Below are 20764 nucleotides of genomic sequence, written 5' to 3'. Positions count from 1 at the left end.
TAGAGGATAGCGAAGCACTGAAAACAGTCATTAAGACTGATAACAATTGTTCTTTCATCCTTTTATATAGTAGAACAATGGGCAAATTATCTGAGCAACATTATCTGGTTAGAGCTAGTGTGTTACAATCTAATTCACTATTTAAAAAGTCACCACATAGCAGAAGATAGATACAGCAGTTACCTGTATCTCAGCAGCAGAAGAAAAGACATCTGTCAGTCTGATCTACTAATACGACTCACATCACTGTCACAACTCATCCTCTTACAATCTCAGTACATTCTGTGGCACCATGTGCAAGCAAAGACTTACAAATGGAGAACTGAAGCAAAGATGTATTAAGTCAAAACATGAAAACTGAGAAGAAAAGAGTCCAGGGCTTCATCTTTTCTTTCTGACACAGTGCGCTCTGCATATTTGCCATACTTAAAGAGTCTTGTGGTCATTTCATAAACAGCAAAGCCCTGCTGGACTAAGGGAAGCTGAACAATGCTTAACACTGCATTTTGCTTCAGGACCAGAGGAGTTTCTTCTCTCTCAGTGCTCTTTATCTCATGCGATGACAAGATTGGACACAAAGTAAATTGCCAGAAAGACCTTTGCTTCCCCTTGCCTGCTCTAAATATTAGAGGATATTGACCTCCAGCCCTGTTTTATTTGAAGGAGTTCTGAATTATTTTCTTGTCATTACGAATCAGATAACATAAATCACACCTAGACCCCACAGCAGCTAGTATCACACCGCTGTGCAGTTAAATCAGATGATGCTGCAGAGGAAAAATTCGTCAGAGCCTTATCCAGCACTGATTCATGCACAGCTCCTGCTAGCCATGTTATGAATTATGCTAATGCACAGATAGGATTACAGCCCAACTGTCCTAAATGCTTTACAAAACCACGAGGGGGTGGGGAGGTGGAGGGGGGTGGTGGTGTTGGGGAAACGCTCTTAGTTGCTTTTGAACTAAGGAGGAAAAACAGCCAAGAAGAGGAGAATTTTTACTGTCCTTGTGTTACAGAAAGATAATAGAGAGATCAAGACTAATCAACATTTCTGAACCCAAAGATTTTGATCAGGCTCCCAGTGTCTCACCAAGGGAAGGAGCCTGTGTCACAGGCTGGCCCTAAACCCCAGTCTCCAGGATCCCAGCCCAGGACCAAAAAAAACTTGAAATGCAATAAGCAAATGAACTCAAAAGAGGAATCTCCTCTGCCTTTCAGCAGACATTCCTGTGTCCTTTACCTGATTAAAGGCTGGTGTAATGCTACCAGTGACGCATGCACCGTGACAGATATCACTGACAGGTGGAAATAGTCGAACATGACAGGAACATGGTGGTGCAGACCTCTCCGGGGGTGGAAGTGAAGACACAGTGTACGGCTGCTGATCATGGGGATTGCTGGAACATCTCTCAACCTGGGACAGGAAGAGGTTTACAAGGGTTAGTGAAAGCTTGAGTTCTCACAGCCTGTAACATTCTACAGCAGACTGGGAGATGGCTTGAGGTGAATTTTCATCACTTCCCAGCTTCATAAGGGAATACATAACTGATGACTATCTTGTGTTGTGCTTGTGCCTGTCATAAATATAAATATACATACTCATATACATACAGATACTAAAATAAATAATGCATAGCAGATGTAGATATATGTATAAATATAATGTATAAAAGAAAAATAGATGTGATGCAATTCCAGTTTCCCCAGTGATTGTCCTTGATGTACTCCTATGCACTAGTTCCAGGGACATCAAGAACTAATTAGCAAAAGGAAATGCATTTAGCAACTGCTCATTTTATTCAAGTGTTCTTAGCCCACACAGCTCACTACCTGTGATTTGCAGTGCAAGAACAATCAAGTCAGGCAATATGTGAGAGTTAGAAGCAGTCCTGTGTCAGAGCGAGCTGAAAATACACATAGTACCTTTCCACACAGCTGATCTTCTGAAAAAACTTTTTGCAAGTGGCCAAAAAAGGAGTAGGTGAAGGAACTGCAGAGAAATATTACAAGTTTGGCTGGCTTTCCCTTTTACTTTTATTTATTTTTTTTATTTTTAAGAAATAAACCCCAAATGTTTCATTTCAAATTTGATTATAACTATTCCAAAATAACTTTCCTCGTGTGCAGTCAACCCACATGACATGAGTCACCTACAGAGAAGGAAACTGGGACGTAAACCTGGAGTGTGTCTAACCACATCCTCCCAATTTAAGTGAAACTTTTCTTTTAAAAAAAGAATTGGTTTATAGCATTAAAGAACCTTCTAATAGACACCAATTTTATTTCCCAGAGATAAGAAAATCTATGATGAAATGTTTGAGTACAGTGCATGGTTAGTCCCAAGAAGTGTTTCAGTGAGATATGGAGAATATCTTTTTAAAAAAAAAATCACTGCTTTTTGTTATAGTGAATCAGATTAATCTCTTAGATGAGAACAGAAATTTTCAGATCTTTTTATTCTTGGCTATCACTTATGCTTGTTTTTTCTCCCTTCTGGACCCATCAGCATCACAGCTGACAATTGACAATCCAGTCCCAGCTGCCTGAGAGAACAAGTTTTCATTTTTTATATCTTCAAGTTAAAGGAAACTTGTTCTTGAAACTTGTTACAGGTGTCCTGTAGCTATGAATAAAATCACATGGGGACAGTCATGAAACACAGCATGAAACAGCTCAGCTGATTTCATGGTACTCCCTCTCACCCCTCAGAAATGCTGCTGAAGTCATTGGAAGCCTTTTCTGTGATTCAGCAAGGCTGAATAACATCTTGGTATGTCTCAGGAAGGGACACTACTCCCACTTCACCTAAGATCGTGGAATCAAATGCAGTGGGAATATTTCCTCCTAAAATAACATGACAGCTTCTCATGCAAGAAAAGAACTCAGCATGTTCATACACCCATCTTCAGCCAGAAAATACTTATTTGTCTGCAGAAATAGAAGCATTCCTGAGCTACTGCCCCTGTTCACATGGAGGTCAGTGATTATATCCTGTTTGAATTTAATAGCAGCAGACATAGAGCAGCACTTAACACCTTTGAAAACCTCACAATTAAAGGAGAAAAAACTTTGTTCCTTTAAAGAGGAGAATGAGACAGATAAATTCTTCAAATACAGAGAGGAGGAACACAAAGACTTCAGCACCGAGGCAAAGGAAAGACTTGTCAAACTACTGCTTTTTCCAAAGGAATCTCTCTTCATCAAACTCATTTCCCAATTGAACAACCCCCTGCATGACCATCTGAGCTTTCAAACAGCACTTACTGTTGTTCACTATCAGTAAAGTGCAGGTCCAACTTGAGCTGAAAATCTGCCTCACTCAATGCATCTTCCACCTATGAAAAGAGAAAGGCAAGGTTACCTTCACAAATTGGCACCTACAACATCAAAGGCAAATGCGGATGGGTTTGTTCTGACAAAGGCAAAGGCAAAACTAGGCAGCAACTGCAGGACCCTGCTACAGTGGCAAAAAGGAACAAGTGCAGCAGCAAGTCGAGGTAATTACTGAAGGTGTCAGAGGGAACTAGAACAGTCTGAGCTATCTGCTCCTACCATGTCACAAAAATCACTGCAGAGAAGAGTAACCAGAGTGCGTAGAGCACTGCACTTGTTGGATGCTTGCTCTTTGCACAATGAGAGCAGGGTGGAGTATTTCCAAAGTTGAGATCCCTCACTGAGCGACTGTTCATTTGGGTTATCTTGTCAGCTGAAAGAGAACAAGGGCTGGTCTTTTCCAACATAGTGATTCTGTGACTACTTTTTCTTAATGAGAAAAAGATACAAATCCCTCTGGTAACCTATCTGTAACTAATGCAAGGTTTAAAATGTACAGTTTGCAAACAATCAGAAATTGCTCAAATAATTCTGACAATTTCTGCTCTCTCATTATTATCCTTTTAGTTCATTTTTCAGCATACTGAGACTTCCCTGTCTCTCAGTCACTCTTTCTGGCCCTTGACAGATTCACAGTTTGTCGTTTCTCATCTAGACCATTTTCTTTGCAAAATTCAAAGGTTTTTGTTGTTTTTAAAGGTTCAATTAATGGATTTTTGTCTCTTCACTTTTCTGCAGGATGCTGAGCATGTTTATAAGTGGTAGGATTCAGCTTGCCAAATACACTGAAGATATCATGTGTGATCATAAGTCAGCTGACTGTTACCTCCATCTACTAGGTCCCACTATCAATACCACCCTTCACTTATTGTCAATAAAATACTTTCATTGGATTTTCTGAAACAGTACATGAAGGGAACTGTCAGTTCATCACCTTCACCTGGAAAGGACTACATTGGACAACAGATCCCCGTTTGGCACATTTAAAGCAAATATCATGAATGGAAATAAATAAATTAGAATGAAAGACGGATTAAGCTGCCCAGAACTTTATCCTTCACTCCTTTGAAATGTCTTTTCTTCCCCAAAAATGAAGGCCTAGTATTAAAAGAAGGTTCTATTTTTATCAACCTAAATGGAAATATGAACAAAAAAAATCACTCATTTTATTACTAAAATAGTCTTTTTCTGTGAGTGTCAACATCCTTTGTTGTATACCAGAGTACAACGAAGATGTCCAGGAATGCAGGTGGATAAGTGGAGGTTTTTTCACTGGGGACAACTTATTTTTACCCAATTTTTGCCACAAAAATGTGAGGTGAGACATCTAGGTTCTGTATTCTTTTCCAATAGGAAGCAACAAGCAGATGCATGCAGGGAGCTGACCCACCTGAAGGTACACATCTTAAAAGTGACAATTAACTTCTGTTTGTGCCTGTCTCCACTGACAATAGATAGAGCCCAGAGAAATACCTTGGTCTAGATACACATGAATTTGAGATTGCTTAAATTAGACAAGGTGAATTGTATTTCTCCAGCTAATTAGCACCTTCTTAACAATTTCACTATACAAATAATGCACTGAACACAATGTCAGCAGCATCTAACCTACTCTGACAGGTAGTATTCAAAAAGTATATAACATGCAACTCAGTCTATAGTGTGCCGCCTTCTATTGAAGCAATAAAATTAAAATTAAGAGTCAAAGACAGATTGTACTGTGACAAAATTATTAAAGATGCAAAACTGAAACCCTTTAGAAGTAATAGAGTATCTCTTCTAGCATGACCATAGGTACAGAAATGTGAGGGGGGGAAAAATCCAGCTTCTGTTTACTGAAAATGTGCTTTTTTTTGTGTTGGTCTCAAAACACCTGGAAGTATGTCTTTCAGAAAGAACCGAGTTTTTCCTTTCTAATGAGTTGTTGTCACCAAAAAATCCCAGCTGCTGGCAGTTGCAAAGGAAAAAAAATCATTATTGAAGCTACAGTCGGAATTTAAACTAGATATTTAACTCAAGTATAGTGCTTCAGACAAAGCAAACCTCATCCTCCAACAGAGGGGAGGGAATTTGGGTCTGTGCCTAATACTGCTGAGAACCTGCAACTGCCACTGAAATCAGAGGCTGAGTTTAAAAGAAGTTTAATAGCTAATGACACTAGCTCAAAACACCTTGAGGCAATGAACAGATGTCTGAGAGACTTAGAGATACTCATCGCTGCATGGGGTCATGCATTAATGTGCAAGTATATGATATTCTTAATCTCAAAACTGTACTGAAATCAGACTGCTTGGAATAGTACAAAACCCCACAAAATCAAATCACAGTTCTCACTACACAGATTACATATTTTCCTTTGTATATTGGAGGTGTAAATATTAAGACAAGTGAAAACTGGACAGTTGTTAAAAAAATCACTGGACTATTAATGAGAAAACATTAAAAGGCTTATACATAGGTTGAGACAAAACAGAGTTACATACAATAATTAGATGTAACAAGTTACTATACAGCTCTGATACCCACTGGACATTCCTGTGTTTTTCTTTTTTTCATTTATCAGGATGGCAGGTGCATAAGATCCTTTACACAGGAAGAAATGAAATGGGCATTCCATAGCTCATGCCAATGATGCACTGGAATTTCTATCATTGCCCAGTATTCTCTATTAAAAAACACTGTCCTTAAATGAAACACTGGCTTCTTCTTTTAACACTATTGGGACTATCATGGTGTTTCCCACATTTATAATTTACAGACCACATGCTTTTCAAAAAAAGTTTGTTAGACTAATATATTCATAATTCAACAAGGCTCTGTGCACATGGGTCACAACAACCCCATGGAACACTACAGGCTTGGGGAGGAGTGGCTGGAAAGCTGCCTGGTGGAAAAGGACCTGGGGGTGTTCACAGATTCACAGAACTGTAGGGATTGGAAGAGACCTCAAGAGATCATCAAGTCCAACCCCCCGCTAAAGCATGTTCCCTAGGACATGTCACACAGGTTGGCATTCAGAAGGGTCTTGAATATCTCCAGAGAAGGAGACTGCACACACCCCTGGGCAGCCTGTCCCAGGGCTCTGTCACCCTCACTGTGAAAAAGTTCTTCCGCGTGGTGGTGTGGAACTTCCTGTGCTCCAACTTGCAGCCATTGCCCCTTGTCCTGTCCCCACAGACCACTGAAAAGGGGCTGGCTAATTCCCCCTGCATTCCATACTTAAGATACTTATAGACATTAATTAGATCCCCTCTCAGTCTTCCCTTTCTCAAGGCTGAACAGCCCCAGTTCTTTCAGCCTTTCCTCGTAGGGGAGATGCTCCAGGCCCTTAATCATCTTTGTAGCCCTTTGTCAACAACCAGCTGAACATGAGCCAGCAGCATGCCCAGGTGGCCAAGAAGGCCAATGGCATACTGGCCTGTGTCAGAAAGAGTGTGGCCAGCAGGACTAGGGAAGGTAGTGTCTTGTACTGGTGAGGCTGCACCTGGAGTGCTGTGTTCAGTTTTGGGCCCCTCACTACAAAAGACACTGAGGTGCTGGAGCAGGTCCAAAGAAGGGTGATGAATCTGGAGAAGGTTCTAGAGCACAAGACTTGGGAGAATTGGCTGAGAGAACTGGGGTTGTTTAGCCTGGAGACAAAAATGGAGGCTGAGGGGAGACCTTATTGCTCTGTTCATCTACCTGAAAGGAGGCTTTAGCCAGGTGGGTCTTTTTTCCTAAGTAACAAGTGATAGAACAAGAAGGAATGGCCTCAAATTATGCCAGGGGAGGCTTAGTTTGCCTCAGGAAACTCATGGAAAGGAAAGGGCTGTCAATTATTGGAACAGGCTGCCCAGGGAAGTAGTGGAGTCACCATCCCTGGAGGTATTTAAAAGACATTTAGACATAGTGTTTAGGGACATGGTTTATGCTAGTTTAACAACCAGACTTGGTGATCTTAAAGGCCTTTTCCAAGCCTAACAATTCTGATTTTTTTTTCCTTTAAGAAAATCTTTAGACTTTCACATGAACATAATAAACATACTTCAAAATTAGACTGAAAAATTTCTCTGGAATATAAGTAATGTTTTTCCTGGTTTCAGCTGGGATAGTGTTAAATTTCTTCCCAGGAATAGGTATAGTGCTGTCCTTTGGATTTAGGATGAAAAAAAATGTTGGTAACAAATGTTTATAGTTGATGCTAAGTAGTGTTTCCACTTAAGTCAAGGAATGTTCAGCTTCCCAGACTCTGCAATTGAGGAGGGATGAGCCTTCTGTAGGAGGTGCACAAGAAGCTGGGAGGGGGAACAGCCAGAACAGCTGACTCAAATTGGCCAAAGAAATATTCCATATGGTCTGATACAATGCCCACTATGTAAGCTTGGCAGGGGGTTGACTAGGGAACACTGTGGCTTGGGAAGTAACTGGACATCGGTGAGCAGGCGGTGAGAAATTATACTATGCATCCCTTGACTTGTATATTCATATTATTATTATTATTCATTATCATTCACATTATTATTATCTTCCTGGTTTTATTATCTGTTTTTATCTCAACCCACAAGTTTAAGGGTTTTTTTAATTCTTTCCCTTGTTCCCCTGGGGAAGCAGAGTGAACAAAGTGCTGTGTGGTTGTTTTAGCTGTCAGCTGGGCTAAACCATGACAGTATCTGATGAAGTCAAGCAGTGTCCTCCAAGATACTGCAAAGTGTCTTGCGGTGGTTTTTACAAAGTTCATTGACCTTTCAGATGAGTTAATGATTAAAATCACAACTATTTCATATGAAAGAGAAAATAAAAATACATTTTTGGGGAACTAAATACATAGTAAACAAGGAATATTATTATTAGAAGCTCAACATGAGCCGACAATATGCGCTCACAGCCCAGAAGGTAAACTGTATCCTGGACTGCATCAAAAGGAGCATGGCCAGCAAGTCAAAAGAGGTGATTCTGTCCTTCTACTCTGCTCTTGTGAGACCCCACCTGGAGTACTGTGTCCAGTTCTGGAGTCCCCGACATAACAAGGACATGGAAATGTTGGATTGAGTCCAGAGGAGGGTTACAAAGATGATTAGAGGGCTGAGACACCTCTCCTATGAAGGCAGGCTGAGAGAGTTGGGGCTGTTCAGGAGCAGAGAAGGCTCTAGACAGACTTAGAGTGGCCTTCCAGGACCTGAAGGGAAGGGACTTTTTAGAAGGGCATGTAGGACGAGGGCTGATGGGTTCAAGCTGAAGAAAGATAGATTTAGATTGGCTATTATGAAGAAATTCCTCGCTATGAGGCTGGTGAGGCAATGGCACAGGTTTCTCAGGGAAGTCACCCACTCCCTGGAAGTGTTCAAGGCCAGGCTGGATGGGGCCTTGAGTAGCTTGGTATTGTGCATCTAGAAGTATTTATACAACAAAAAGCAGCTATAAAAAAGGTGCACCAATATATCTTGAAATGGCCTAGAAGCAATTGCAGCACTTCAGTTTTGAATTCTAATTTTACAGGTTTACATTTACATCGTTAGTTTAGATTTTAAGAGCTGCAATATGAGTTAGAACTGAAGTTTCCAGCATTCTTGTGATGTACTTCCATAATATTTAACCATTTAGCCAGAATGTCAGACTGAATGACCTGGATGCCCCATCTCACTTAAACTTCTCTGGAAAGTACAAAATGTAATATACAGTGATATCCCAGCATGTCTCACTCTGGCCTCTCCTTGCAACTAAATTGTCCCTGAATGGAGCCAGACGAGTTACCTATTTTATTGCTTGATGAAAAAGGCAGAGCTCCTTCTTTAATAAGAATGAAAGCAAAAGCTTATGAAAATAAATTACACTTCTTTGTAACACTAAAGGTTGCCTCAGCCCTGAAATATTGTTTTATATGAATTCAAAGAATTCTGTGTTCTGGGATAATATAGAAAAAGGCAACTAATAACCCAGAGAATTTTAAAGCACCATTTCAGTGGTGAAAGGTATGCTCAGTGCCACTTCTAGACTGATAAGTGAGGCTTTTTCCTTTTAATACCAGACTACAAAAAATATATTTCCATATTTGAGTGTAGCTAGGGCCATGCAAAATGAGGGAAGAAAGGGAAGGGGAAGGGAAGGATCTGGACATGCACATTGTATTTTGTTGGTTTGGGGTTTTTTTCTACTAAGCCTATCTCAGCAGCCCATCTCCACCATCAAAACTACCCTAGCACCATGAGGAGAAAGCATACTTTTACAAGCTGAGTGAGCTGGGGCTGTTCAGCCTTGAGAAAAGAAGACTGAGAGAGGATCTGATTAATGTTTATAAATATCTCAAGTGTGGGACACAAAGGGTCTGTGGGGACAGGACAAGGGGCAATGGCCTCAAGTTGGAGCACAGGACGTTCCACACCAATATAAGGAAAAACTTTTTCACAGTGAGGGTGACAGAGCACTGGGACAGGCTACCCAGGGGGGAGTGGAGTCTGCTTCTCTGGAGATATTCAAGACCTGGCTGGATGCCTACCTGTGTGACATGTCCTAGGGAACCTGCTTTGGCAGGGGGGTTGGACTCAATGATCTCTTGAGGTCCCTTCCAACCCCTACAGTTCTATGATACTGCTCACTTGGTATAGTATTTGACAATTCCAGCCCTGACAGCAGAAACTACATGGACCATATGAATTCAATACATCCATTATCCAGGTTCTAATTCCTTATTTATTTTTCAAAACTTCCATTTACAGAAAAAGCAGCAAACCAACAACATTCACCATAGCACAACAGACACATAAAGAGTTGCATCTGTTGTGCATTAAGTTAAGAACTTATAAGCAGAGATAATATTTAAAACACTTTACAAAGCTCTAGGTGTTTTGCCAATGCCACATTGCAAGGATCACATCCAGCATAGGAGATCATGTGATAGAGATGCCAAACTGTCACTGAACGGTGTAGATATAGTAGCTTTCTTCTGAGCATGGTGCCCACGGGAGTGGCACACACTGGTCTCTCCCACAAGTTTTTAAAGCTGTAGAGGACAAGACATCAAAACAGGAAAAACAAGAGGCCTGGGAGCACTAAGCAGAAGTGAATTGTGCCAATCTGCACAACATGCAAAAAGTTTCACAGACCTTTATTTTTTGCATTTGATTTTTAAAGTGCCTTCAGCAGCTCATCTGGGACCCACAAACCTGTTCATCCTCTTATTCTACATCCATGATAACCCAAATCAACATCATACAGAGATAATGGAGTATTCTCTGTGCAGAATCATTCTGTAAGTACAGGATTGGGCAGCTGTCTTTTTCCCAAGGAACCAGCAATGAAAACACAAGTGTGATGCACACAGCACATCAAGAGTCAGAATGAGTTTCAGCTGCAAGGAATCTTGTGGGGTTGTGGATTTTTTCCATTTTGTGAGGTGCACGACTTTCCTGAATATTAATGCAAAAATAATCAGAAATCATCCCTGTTCAACACAGTGGAAACTGCTATAATTTGAGAGGAGGGACTTTTAATCAGAGATGTTCCACCGAGGAAGGATAAAATATATTCAATTAAGCATGTTGGAACATTTTCCTAATGAATTTTGATAAACTCACATTTAGTAATTTTTCATATAAGCACAAAACAACAATTCTAAGGAGGAATAAATTGATGACACTATATTAAAATAAACCCAAACAAACCCAAACCCCAAACCTAACCCCAAAAATATAACAAAACAAAAAGACCCCAAACAACCAATGCAAAACACCAAGAGAAAAGTGAGAAGGAAAGGGAAGCATGTGAAAAATTGTTTAACTTAGGTTCTCCAGCTGTTTTAATTTATTTTTATATACAAAACATGTATATATGTATTGAAATAGGACCAACAAAAATTAAATCTCTTTTTACTCACATACATACAAGGAAGGACAGGTGAGCATCTCTGGCCCCAAGTTCAACACACAGCATTCAATTCACACCAGCTGCATAACTTAATAGGACTTATTTTAGATGGCATGCTGATTTCACAAAAATAGCTGATGTCATATGTCTCATTATCCCTGAGAGCAAGTCCAAACACCATATATTTTGTACCTGTCCTTATGCTGGCGAAGCATCGCGATGACACATTGAGCCAGGCTTGAGTGCCACTCTACTATGACACTTTCTCCCATTCATGAGTCCAGTGAAACAGGACTCTCCATACCCTAAAATTGCTCCTCTCTAGTAGCTCCTGGGAACTGGGAGCCATTAGTCTCACATCAGTAAGAGGAAGCCAAAAGTGCCCTCCAAGATCATCTACTTCCCTTCTGTAGGTGCTCATGTTGGCTGAAGGAGTGGAGGTGAATGAGAAGAAGGATCTCAGTATGACCCCATTCTACCTGAAACAAATGACCCCAGGCACCATTGTCAGCATAGGTAATGATGGGTACAGGAAAGTCGATTGCCTTCTAATGCAGATGTTGGTATTTGGTCAGATAAATCGTGCCTTTACTTACACCAGCTACATTGGTTGGACCTGTGACAGCACAGACACACCACGAATACTTCTCAAATGGGTGTATCTGTGCAATGGGCACCTAAATTTAGGTAAGATGAATCCCAGCCCACCTGCTTTTTAATGTGCATCCCAAGAGAACTCACCCTTTCACCATCCAGAAGCAGGTGCACTCTGAAGTTCATTGATTCATTAAGAATGATCTCTTCATTTCTGTACAAAATCTGAAATATTCTGCTGTAGACGTTGCTTTCGTGAACACAGGCTGAGCAAAGGCTGGAATCACCTGCACAGAACACAGACAGACCCCTGGTGTGATTTCTGTGGGAAGATTATTTTTTCTCCTACATTTTACTCCAGTATTATTTAGGCCAGTTGCACGAGAACTTGTAATTAAATATATGCATTCTCAATAATTAACGGTAATGAAGCAAATTGCTATTGTGGGTTGCAGGTTCCCAAACCTGGTATTTAAATAAGATAAATGTAAAGCTGTATGCAGGCTGATTTCAAAATGAAAATAGCTGACCCCGTGACACCACTTACCCTAATAACTTTATTTCTAATGAAAACTAAAGCATCAAATGTGTTCTAGGAAGGTTTTTTAACCAGCACCTTGAGGACTGCACACATACACCTGTGAAATTTCATCTTTTATCTGCAAGGTGCATCTTTCAGAAGAGGCAGTTTTCATTACAATCACCTCTGTTGCTCCCAGAAGATAATACCTGGGAGACAAGGCAGTAGCCAATCAAATAGATCTTGAATGTAGAGCCTGGAAGTGTAGAGGCATCTTAAGTTAAAGTACAGAAGAAGAAAAAAGTAGATATTTTTTCCAGATACTAAAAGTCCTATGTAATTCAGGTTCTTGACCAACACATGAGCTTCCAATTTTGCCCATAAAATCTGGATTAATTTGATGAAAAATGAAGAACCAAACACATAAGCTTCTCCACACTGAACTCAGCAAGTCAGTAGCTTCATCTGTGTGCTCCCCTATCACATCGTCACAAACTGAACTTCACATAAACTCAAGTGCAATTTGTCCTTCCTAACTTTGAGATGCCTCCAGTACACACATTTTGAGTTGCTTACAATGGACCCTAAGGAATTTTAGACATCATTCATCTGACAAAAGGAAGTGTATGCTTCAGACTGAGGCAAATTTTTGCTTGAAGTCCACTGCTTAATGAGTAATTCTTCTTTCACTAACACGAAAACCAATCTGACTTGTGTAGTTGTAGGTCACACTGGAGGCAACAACATTTACTGCAGTGAATTCCTTCCAGAGAAGCCTGCAATGACCGACTGAGAACCTGAGTTAGATACTTTGAAGTTGGGTCTTGGATGTTAATCAGAATCCCCTGCTAATTCTATTTCCATAGCCCCTGAGCAACAACTTCTTGCAAAATTTACTCTGAGCTAGTATTGTCCCTTCCCAGCATTCAGTGCTGTAGGAAGCTGGGCTTTTGAAATATCGGCTTTAGCAAATTGCATTTTGGAACTCTCTCAACAAGATGTGCTTAAAACAGGTGTAGCAATATCAGTCCTTCAAAGAGGGACAGATCTATGATCACCAGGAAAGCAGCAGGCACATGCTTTTGACAAAGAATAGGTTTTCAGAAGGTACTTCTGGGATCTTAGGCCTCCGCAGAACTGTTTTGAGTCTACAAGCTGTGATATGATAAAAGTCCAGGTCAGAAAGTCTTAGGGACTGCTGGTTTTTTAAGAGTTTGAAGTCAGGACAAGTCTATTCTGCTGTGCTGAACGTACTGTTTTGCATTCTGAGTGCAAGAATCATACATAATTTGCAAGCAGAAATCAGTGAGTCAAGACTGATAGAGTTCTAAAGATTTCCCCAAGTAAAGTTGAATTGGGGGTGGGGAATGGGGCTTAGGAGACAGAAAGAATAGAAAGGACTTAAGGCCCCAGTAGACAAAGGATGGAGTTTTGCCTTATAATGATTAATTTTCAAGGTACTGGTCTGCTGGAACTGGAATAGTGCAGATGAAGAAATACAAAACAATCACATAGGGTAAGAGGAAGAGCTGATTAAGTACCAGTAAGACCAATAAGATTTGAGCTAATTAATTAGCAGGTCCATAGTGCTGTTGTCCAGACTACATTCAAATAATTTTCCTATTACTGATTTTTACCAAGCACACTGTGGTGGTTTGACCATGGCTGCGGACAGATGCCCACCAAAGTTGCTCTATCACTCCCATTTTCAGCTTTTCCCCTTTCAGACAGAGGAGAAAATATATATTGAGAGGCTTAGGAGTGGAGATAAGGACAGAGAGAGATCATTCTGCAATTAGTCATGAGCAAAACAGATTCAACATGGAATAAAGGAAAGAAAACTCTATTTTATTACACTACACTGCACATCCAGTGACACCAGAGTTGGATAACATGTCTTAAAACAACTCCCCCCATCCCTCCCTTCTTAGCAGACTTCACTTCATGATTTCTCTCCCTTCTTCCCCACCATTGTGCCATGGGGAGGGGCAGGGAATGGGGGAATGGGGGTTTTGGTCAGTTCCTCATGAGTTATTTTCCTTCTTAGCTTGGGGCAAGAGGTGGGGGCATTCCACACACCCTTCCCCTGCTCCAGCATGGGGTCCCACCCACGGGAGACAGTCCTTCATAAACTTATCTAATGTGAGTCCTTTCCCACAGGACTTCAGCTCTTCACCAGCTGCCCCAGCATGGGTCACTTCTATGGGGTGCAGTCACAGAATCACAGAATGTCTCTCAGTCTCTCAGGCCCAGACTGCTCCAGCCTGGTCCCCCCCAGAGTCACAAGTCTCCCCCAGCAAACCTGCTCCTGCATGGGCCTCTCTCTCTCTCTCAGCATCTCTCCCCACGGGCATCTGCTGGCAGAGTCTTGCTCTAACATATGTCTCAGCGCCTGCTCCAACATCAGGCCTCTCTATAGGCTGCACATGGGGTCTCTGCTCCCTGTCTTCTTCTATGAGCTGCAGGGGAATCTTTCCAGCACCTGCAGTGCCTCTTCCACCTCACCCTTCTCCACTGACCTTGATGTCTGCAGAGTTTCTTACATCTTCTCACTCCCTTCTCTGGTGGCAAAAAGCAGCTGCCTGTGGGGTTTTTTTTCTTCCTAAATGTGATTCCCAGAGGTGCCATGACCATCGCTGATGGGTTCGGCCTTGGTGAGCAATGGGTCCAGCCTTGAGCCGTCTGGTGTTTACTTTGTCAACCCTAGGAAAGCTTCTAGCTGCTTCTTGCAGAAGCCACTCCTGCAGCCTCCCTTCTCCACCAGAAGCTTGCCACGCAAAACTACAACAATCTGCTGTCTCATGCTAGCAACCCTCTCTGAACAATGTCAGCTGTAGCAAATGCCAGCCTTATTGCTGCTGTCTGTTAGTAGACAAGTCTATGCGTTTAGAGAGACATGAGTGTCAGAAGGTACTGCAGGAACAAGGGGAACTTTGCAAAAGTTACCAGAATTGCAGAATATCCTGAGTTGGAAGGTACTTATAAGGATCACAAAGTCCAACTCCTGGCTCCAGCCAAGATAGAGCACGGGACTGAGTGCATTATTCAGATGCTTCTTGAACCCAGTCAAGCTCAGTGCTGTGACCACTTCCTGGGGAGCCTGTTCCAGTGCCCGACCACCCTCTCAGTAAAGAACCTCTTCCTAATATTCAACCTAAACCTCCCCTGTCGCAGTTTTATACTGTTCCCTTGGGTTCTATCACTGGTCGCCAAAGAGAGATCGTGCCTGCCCCTTTGCTCCCCTTCATCAGGAAGCCATAGTCTTGTTAGTGAAAGTAGCTTGAATACAGTCATACAATCTGGTCCCTGTCTGTACCTTAAAGCTCAGAATACATCAGTGAGTGATACTGCCCAAAGGGCAGTATCTATGGAGATGCTGTCACTCCCTCTTGCTTGGAGAAGCAGGATGCCTACATTGCTGTCAGTGCTTCTAACACATCTTCATGCTGCTGAGTGCTCATCTGAGAAAACTTCCACAGGCTTATGTCATACTTTAAAAACAAAGATGCAGGCTGTGGCCACTGAAATAGGCAGGGATGGCTTTTGTTCAGGAAATGATCAGGCACTCATCTGCTGTAGTTCTCTGCCAGATTTCTGCAAAGGTAGATTTCTCTGCTTAAAACTGACCCATTTTTGGCCTTGTAGTATCGTATTCACTTAGACTGATTTGAGACACCCCTAAGCATCTTAGCATGTCTTTGACTTTGACCTTTCCAGTGAGACAAATAACTCCTTATGCCACCTTGCAAATCTAGCTCCTAAAGCAATTACACACTAGGAGTGGTCTGCGCAGGAGTGTGTTTGAAAAGAAAATGACATTAAACTTTCCATCCTAGAAGAGGACCAGTTTATCAATACCCAAATCAAATAACATAAAGCTTCCTTTGTCTGCCAGCTAGGAATAAGAATGCATTATGCCTCTAATATGATTTTTGCAGTGTCTCTAATATGATGAGGTTTAAATTAAAACAAATAGGCCTGCATGCTTTTGAAGAGCTAATCAGGCAGAAACATTCTAGCCTAACTGGTGTAGCACAAGGAAATAAATGTGTATTTATCTAGACTGCCTGGATTTAGGCATAACTACTGTCTAGGACATGTGATGGGATTACAGTAGCAGAGTGAAACACTTGGGCTGTTCCTTGGTGTGTGTTGTAGTTTTGCACAGCTGGGTTCTGGTAGAGGAGGGGGGCTGCAGGGTTATCTTCTGCAAGAAGCAGCCAGAAGCTTTCTACAGGCCTGAGAGAGTAAACACCAGCTGACTCCAGGCTGGAGTCTTTGTTGACCAAGGCCAAGCCCATCAGCGATGGTCATGGTGCCTCTGGAATTTAGGAGAAAAAAAAACCCCAAAACACAAGCAGCTGCTTTTTCCTACCAGAAAAGGGAGTGGGAAGATGTAAGGAACTGTGTAGACACCAAGGTCAGTGAAAGGGGGTCAGAGGCTCCCCAGGTACCAGAGAGAAAGATGCCCCTGCAGCCTGTGGGGAAACCCATGGTGTAGGAGGTGTCCTCCCACAGCCCAAGGAAATGGCCAACACCCCACCAGCAGCCCCTGGAGAGGCCCCATGCTGGAGCAGGTAGAGACATATAGAAGACACTGTGACCTGCCTCTGCCAGCACTTGCAGCCCATGGAGAGAAATAGAAACAGAGAGATGAGCAAGAGAGAGATATCCATGCTGAAGCAGGTTTGCTGGGGATGGAGCAGTTTGTGAAGGACTGTATCCCATGGGTGCAACCCCACACTGGAGCATGGGAAAACCCCCATTCTTCCATTCCCTGCTCCTCCCCATGCCACAATGAGGGGGGAAGAAGGGAGAGAAATCATGAATACAGTTAAATGTGTGAAGAAGGGAGGGGTGAGGGGAGATGCTTTAAGATCTGGTCGAACCTCTCATTATCCAACTCTGGTGTCACTGGGTGTGCAGTGCAGTGTAATAAATCAGAGAGTTTTCTTTCCTTTATTCCATGTTGAGTCTGTTTTGCCCGTAACACTAATTGTGCAAAGATCTGTCCCTGTCCTTACCTTGATTCCTAAGCCTCTCAATATATATTTTCTCCCCTGTCCAGCTAAAAAGGGAGCGATAGAGCGGTTTTGATGGGCATCTGGCCTCCAGCAAGGGTCAAACCACCACACAGATGTACCCCCATGTTTACTGAAGTACCTCTGTCCTTTAGTACAATGCACAGGACGGTGTGATAGAGAAACTTCAAACTATAGGCTTTCCCAAAGATGTCTTTTTCAAAGACAGGCAAAGCCTCAGTTACACAAACAGCTCTGAGCTATGCATGCACTGCTCAGCAGTCTAGGGATGACAGACATTATGTGTGGAAACTGCTGGGAGCTCTCACTCCCTGGTGAGAGCTGGAGCTAAGACTGGACTGACCTCCATTTAGCTCTTTATTCCACAGTTTCAAAGGCTTGAGCTTTGGCGAACTCAACAACAAAAGTCCAATTTTGTGGTAATAAGCTTTTGCTCAGTAAATTTCCTTGTTAGGAGATAGATTTTTGACATTTGCAGTGTCCCTTAAGCTAAAAGGAACCCTACTTTCCTGTCTCCTTTTCCTAAGTGGCTATTCCATTTACTGCTTATCTCCTTTGAATAGGTCTTCAAATTATCTGGAAAGTGAAAGAGCTCTCAGGATTGTAAGAGCCAGTGCAAGAAAGAGCAGGACAGCTATGCACCACAGACATTAATTTAAGAGAATGAGAAAAGCCCGCTGATGCTTCTCTTTCTATTCTTCCCACAGGAAGTAGATTGCCATCCCAACATCACACCTAGCAATCCCTTTACAGACTATTGAGTAATGGCATTTAAAAAACAGAAGGGAAAAAAGGCTCTCTGTGGTCATTCAAACTTTCATACACAGCACAGGCTACTTGTACAGACTAGTCAGTATATCATGTCCTGCTTTCCCACTGCCTCCATTTACCTAGTTCCTACAGATACACTCTAGTCTATGTAATTTTCCCATCTGGAAGTTTCTATAGATGGGAGATTTCTACATGTTATTGGAGCATATGAAACAGAAATTATTCATCCCTTTAAAGAATCAGAGAGAGGCTTTACTATTTAGGTCCCTGAAAACATCTGTCCAGATAATCCTAAAGGAAGGAACTGATAGATAGGTGACGGGTAACAGATTTGTTACTCAGCTTCAGTCTAGTAGAGTGAGAAAAGAAACTATGTTGTTCTGACAACCACTACCAGTAGAAGGGCACTGGGGGGGCGAGAAGGGGTTGTGTCTGTGGCAGAGATACATAAGCCCCCGAAGAATAGAATAGAATAGAATAGAATAGAATAGAATAGAATAGAATAGAATAGGAGTAGAATAGAATAGAAGTTTTGTAGATTACATTTTGTATAATACATCAGAGCATATAATAAGAGTTGGGATAGGAAAGTAAAAAGAAGCAAGCAATGGCTAAGAAAATCTGGCTTAATATCTTCAAGGAAAAGTACTGGAACCTGAAGGACATCACCAGAAATCATAGTTCCCTATGAGACAATTGGCATCTAGTCAAACTCACTTAGTCATAGCATTGCTCTTGGTAGTAGGTTCAATTTGATAAAGTTGATAATGAAATCAACTTTAGTTGACTAATATTCTGCTCTTTTTGCATTCTGAAAGGTGTGATATGCCAGAATAGCTTGTCTTTCTACTTAAAGGACCCACTGATACATCAACTGTCAGCACTGCCTGACCAGCCTGAGAGCCTCCCTCAGCTGATGCAAAGCTGTCACAGGGACCTAAGTTTTCCTGATTTGCAAATGTTTTCATCTACGTTACATCCTGGCAGCACCCTCACAACACTTCTGTTTATGTGAGGATAGAAAGACATTTGTAGGGAAAAGTAATAAAAGATACTGGTAATATTCTGCAGGTCGGAACTGTTCCCCCACCCTTTCTAAAACCCTAATACACATAACAGATAGATTAGCACTTCTCCAAAACCCCACTGACCAATTTTCCCAATTTTCCTCTCCGGATACTATCACATATTCTTTGTTTTTCCAATCTGAGCTGTCCTTCCTCTGCTTTCACCATGCCTGAATGATCTTTGTCCCCTTTAAATCTAATGTATTTGAACCATCCTTTACTCATTTTTTTTCTTCAACCTCTATAAAAATGGTTTGTGTGCTTTCATAAGTGTCCTACGTCAATAACATTTCCATGGAGCAAACAAGGAATGAACTCACCTTGGCAGAATCAACCGCCAATGACACGTGCATATCTCAGCCTCTCCTCATTCCTGTCAAGGAGAGACTCTGAAATGGCAATGGCTTGGTGTAGCTGAGACTTGATGACGAATGATTTCCCCAGAGCCACCTAAGTCATATGAATCCTTGCTGTTTGCAGAGTAATAGGGTTGGCTGGATTTTTTTTTGCCCTCTGCAGCTTGTTTGGCATGTGAGTGATCAGCATGCTCCAATCTAGACAGCTAGATTCTTTCCTTAATTACATTTCTGATTCTCCTTCCTCCTGATGTCTATAACTGCCAGTGAAGTTAGAATAAATATTAACTACCAAACCTTTTGGAGTATGGTATGCATCCTGGTCTAAGATGCAGACTTTCCCAAGATTATTGTTATAATCTGACCTTTCATAAATTCTGGAGGTTTGTTCATATTTGGTTTTCAGGGGTTTAAATCATGTAAACACCTAAACGCACTGCCCCTGACTCAGAACTCTCGCATGTGATAATGTTCTTATGATAGAAGGGTACCTACAAAGCCATGGATGTAAGGCAACATGTGTTGGAGAGTTTATGAAGAAATAAAACCAACCCCAAAACAGCTAGAAAGGAGGAGGTTCTTAGTTGTAGTACTACAGATACCATGCACAGTGCATGTGATCATTACATCAACGAGCACTACTTTTTAACTCTGCTTCCAGCAGATGGCAGAAGTAAGAAGAAAGCCTTGGGATTAGGTCCTGGGTTTATTTAAAAATTGACTAATTTTAAATAATGTTAGATTTCCCTGCACAAAAAGGACCATGAAACCTAAATGGAATGTGAAAAACTGTTCTCCAGAGGAAACACACTGAAAACTCCTTCACAGCAAATTTTCTCCTTTATAAGTTTTCCATTAAGCCTGTGAGACTTAACTACAACTTTGCTGAGAATTACAAGGGAAAACATGACACAGAGATACCTCTGTTATCTCTCATGTTATTATATATCAGCTTCTGTGTTTGACAAAGACCATGGAAAGGATTTTCCCTGATTCTGTTGCCTATTCAGTAGTCCAGAGAAGACTAATGACTGCTTTTTCCAAACAATTCCTTCTCCAAGTGATAGAGGAGCTCACAAGGAGATGTGCCATGCTGGACTTTGTTCTGAATAACATGGGGCTAGTGGGGAATGGAAAATTCAAGGGCAGCCTTGGCTCTAGTGACCATGAAATGGTGGAGGCATGGGCTTCATACACAGACAGTGCACTGAGAGGATAAAGAATTGGCTGGATGGTCATTCT

The 20764-nt window shown here is 41.7% G+C and overlaps 1 protein-coding gene across 1 annotated transcript in view; it reads right to left on the bottom strand.

Annotated features, from left to right (window-relative positions):
- FAM135B (family with sequence similarity 135 member B) overlaps nt 1-20764 on the bottom strand; it is a gene marked incomplete at both ends in the record, with an annotated part of 151570 nt that overhangs the window by 68353 nt on the left and 62453 nt on the right. Inside the window, 3 exons of the mRNA XM_084280492.1 lie at nt 1241-1414; nt 3265-3335; nt 11914-12053. Of these exons, the coding sequence (XP_084136618.1) occupies nt 1241-1414; nt 3265-3335; nt 11914-12053 (385 nt within the window). The remainder of the gene's footprint in view (nt 1-1240; nt 1415-3264; nt 3336-11913; nt 12054-20764) is intronic.

This window comes from Gallinula chloropus (genome assembly GCF_964237585.1).
Source record: "Gallinula chloropus genome assembly, chromosome: 2".
Classification (NCBI taxonomy): Eukaryota; Metazoa; Chordata; class Aves; order Gruiformes; family Rallidae; genus Gallinula; species Gallinula chloropus.
The sequence above is the reverse complement of the archived record's forward strand: the minus strand, read 5'-3'. Positions and strand labels throughout refer to the sequence as shown.